The sequence below is a fragment of the Penicillium cosmopolitanum genome, assembly GCF_028827165.1.
Source record: "Penicillium cosmopolitanum strain IBT 29677 chromosome Unknown utg000007l:1.0-333516.0:1.0-333752.0, whole genome shotgun sequence".
Taxonomy (NCBI): Eukaryota; Fungi; Ascomycota; class Eurotiomycetes; order Eurotiales; family Aspergillaceae; genus Penicillium; species Penicillium cosmopolitanum.
Genome location: NW_026622677.1, coordinates 131,647 through 135,331, shown reverse-complemented (window position 1 = coordinate 135,331; position 3,685 = coordinate 131,647). Strand labels below are relative to the sequence as shown.

At 51.2% G+C, this 3,685-nt stretch overlaps 1 protein-coding gene across 1 annotated transcript; it reads right to left on the bottom strand.

The window, feature by feature from the left end:
- Window positions 1-329: 329 nt before the first annotated feature.
- On the bottom strand, window positions 330-1,964 carry N7509_006496 (uncharacterized protein; the record flags this gene model as incomplete). The annotated part of the gene is made up of 1 exon (XM_056631133.1): window positions 330-1,964. One exon carries the CDS (start codon window positions 1,962-1,964, stop codon window positions 330-332), a length of 1,635 nt encoding a protein of 544 aa, XP_056488394.1.
- Between the last annotated feature and the right edge of the window lie 1,721 nt (window positions 1,965-3,685).

Sequence of the window (3,685 nt, the reverse complement as noted above, 5' to 3'; positions counted from 1 at the left end):
AATCCCGATTTTCGAATTGCATGATCGTATTCCTGCATCACACATTATATCTATAGATAGGGGCCTTGATTCATTACTTTTCCGGTTGTAATTAATTCGAGCTACTAGTTAAAAGGTACGGCTGCTTAGGAAGCCCAAGTATTTATTATATCTCACTTCCGACAACGCTTAACCACACGGCCTTCTTGTACAGATTGGCCGCCTCTGCCCATGATGACCACCCCGTCTGGCACGTTCATGATAGCACAGTTTTGTGAGTTGTATGGCAAGTTAACTGAGACTAAGAAATGAATACCACCGATGGAAACACCGCCCTGATAGTGGTTGGTTTAAGAATCGTTGTATGTCCACATGTCCACAGCATCTCTCCAGGTCATGAAGAAGGGGTTTTGAAACGAGGCAACGCCTTGCTCCCCCAATTCATGGATCCAGGGGTGGCCGCCACGGGTCGTGGCAACATGTTCTGAAGCGACGTTGTGGCCGTACCACCACCACCGGGCATGGTCTTCAGGATTTGAGCTCATAGGTGGGAGTCCGTATACCTCGATAATGCCAACTGAGAAGAAGCCCCGACAGTCGTCACACCAAAAGCTTTCCGAGAGGTGAGCGGCGAGTGCTCGAGAGGCAGCAACGCGCTTAGGACTCAGAGGAGCTTGTTGGTTGTGCATCAAAAAGTGAACGAGCGACCACACTTGGTTAGGTTGCGATGAAAGCGTGGCCGCGCCAGCGAGAGCTTTGTTGATGTCCGAGTCAGGAACGTCGGCTTGGGCGACGCAATCCGAAGGACTTCCGTAAAGATTGGGATCCGGAATCAGTTGCATAACTTGGTTGAAACTAGGTATTGTATCGAAGAGTTGGGTCGGCCACAGAGCAGCGACTATGTTGTAGATCCTATGCTGCGTAGCGAGCACACTCACGCCGACGTTGCTGGTGCGATTCCAGTAGGCGCATTCTCCGGGAGAGGCAATCTCGCCCGGATACAACAGGATAGCCCTGCGAATAGCTTCCACCGCCTGGTTCATGGTAAGGCCACCTTTTGGGGCATCGGATTCCGTTCTCGGACACTGTGTAGAATCCCACCACGGACCAGCAAAGCATATATTGACGGGCCGTTGGACCACGCAGGTCGATGGGCGGACCTCAAACTCAGCACCCGTGCAGGTAAGTCCAGGTCCACAAACGAGCGGGCGAGGGAACGGCCAACCATTTTCTTCCCGGGCGTAGTTCAGACCAAAGTCGGGTTCAAAAGGGCCAAACTCGAGCGGGTTGCCAATGCAGCTCTCCTCCTCCTTTCGGAATGAAACGCACCTGCCCCTCGCAGGTTTCCAGGCTTCCGTCTTGGGTCCAAGTTTGATGCCGTAGTCGCCGACAGTGCTGGCAACGCAATCGGCATTATAGCTGGCGATCAACGCCTCGTCAGTGGAGTTCGCGACGATATCGGCGGCAGTGAAGCAGTATTCCCATTGGGGAGTAGATCCATCACGGGCCATGGCCCACGGACCCCATCTCTCGTGGATGTCGATCATGCACCACTCATCGGACGAGCAGATACCCGGCTGTTCATAACAGTCGACTCGAGCTGGGATCGGACAATACACGTCGTCGCAAGTCAATTTGATAAGATCCCCCTTTGCGGCCGTACGGATGACAGTGACATCGCCGCTCGTGTCGGCGTAGGTGATGTCTTGGCTTGCAAGGCTGCAACCGCCCTGAGTGAACCACATTGGCTGGCTGTCATCCGGCGTTCCGCATTGGACGCTGCCGTCGTCCCATCCCTGGATGGTGTCCACTGAGTAACTTTGCGACACGCGCTCGTCCCGTAACATTGCCCAGCGGTCATGAACCGCGGCAGGCCAGGAAGCGCGGTAGTGTTCTGGGTTCGAATGAGCATTGCGACAGAATGTCGAAATGACGAGGGCGAGAAAGACTTTTCGAGTGCGTGGCCAAAATATCGAGGATGCCATGTTGGCGGACAATTTTTGCCAAGGCTTGGACTTGTAAGTCAAAAGTGTCGCGTAATTAGTGTGTCCTCAGTGTTGGGAATTTTCTATATATAGACAGCGTGGACACCAAGCACAGTAGCAAATCACTCCACGAAATCCACGCGTAGACCCATGCCGCGCATACAAACTCCATTCCACGAGAGGTCCGCGATCCTAGTTAGCTCGCGAGTCCAGGGACCATCCATTCCATTAAGGGCTTCGTGGCGTCGGCGGAATGGGCTTATGGCATGGCGACAGCCCAAAGGGCATGGATAAGGTGCAGATACACAAGGAAGACAAACAAAGCAGAGTAATTGGCAATGAAGTCTCGTACTGACCCCTCTGACCATCTGAGGTCAATCTCCATTTTCCATCCCTGCCTTGTAGCTTTTCGGGCATGAACGATGGTGCTGTCTGGCGAGAATGTGCCAAGTCGGCAATGCATAGAATTCTTCCTCAAGTCAGCATACCATTGCAATGCCGACTGAACTTTCTGGCCTGTTTAGGTTACATCACAGACGGATGATCACGCATCCTACGCAGCTCGTTCGGCATCAAAGATCATTTGCCACTCACGGGTTAGGCAGACTTTAGGAGAGGTGAACTCAGAGGTATGAGACCGGTGAGCGACGACACGACTAGGCGTAGAGAATGATAGGGATATCTAAGGTATTAGGCAAATTCCTAGCTACTAGGCGATTCCTGACTACTAAAGTAATTCCTAGCTACTAGGTGAATTTAGCAGATGACAGTCGAAATGATACTTTGAAGCTTGATGGGCAAATCCTGCCCCTTCCCCGTTCCCGTTTGAGCAAATACAGCGTATTCCTTACCTCGGCTAAGTAAATTTTGTAGAGGGTCTTATCCCTCCAGCTAGGCTGTGATGATTGGATCATGTTGGGCAGTGTCAAATGGAAATCCCTTGAAGACAGAGAAAAACAGGGTGGAGGAATAGAGAAGAGGCTTGAGGCTAATGCATGAAGGGCTACCCGAACCTGGGCGAGGACGGCTTGAATAAAAGATGAGACCCTATTGGCCCAATGACAGCTCAAGACGGGCCGCGGTACGCAAAGGCGGTGGGTGCGAGAATAGGGGAAGATCATGTTGTGATATGGGGCTGGTGCAGATCAGGAACCAAGCCGAACCATCGGAATTAATCCCGAGATTTCTATACGAAGAACCAACTCGTTGTATATATATAGCCTAATGTTTCCCTCTGAACAATAAAAAAAACAAAGTAATACCTCTGAACTACAACAGATCAGATGTACCGCGGCTGCAAGCAATGCGACACCGCTTCCGACCAGCCATGCTTGTACGTCCTTGTGGTCTTGAGTGGGCGCCATTGTTAATTGTCGTTCATATGAGCCATTACGGTCGCCGACTTTTTGGATATATATGTCAATGTCTTGGATTTTCATGGTTCGGCCATCACGTTACGTAATGAACCATGGTTCTTTTTGCCACCCTATTCATCACATCACTTCAGAATCGCAAAGCGAATTTTTCATCACCAGACGGACTAACTGCCCTTGCTGTCGGCTCCGGCCCTACTTGATAAGGAATTCTTATATGGGCTAGACCGCACTATCTACCCCAGCGGGGCTAGACCCGTTGGAAACAGTTTTAGACTTTACAGCATCACATGTCAACCACGAAAATGCTTTGTTTGTCCGATGATCCACGCATTGTCGAGTGGGGCA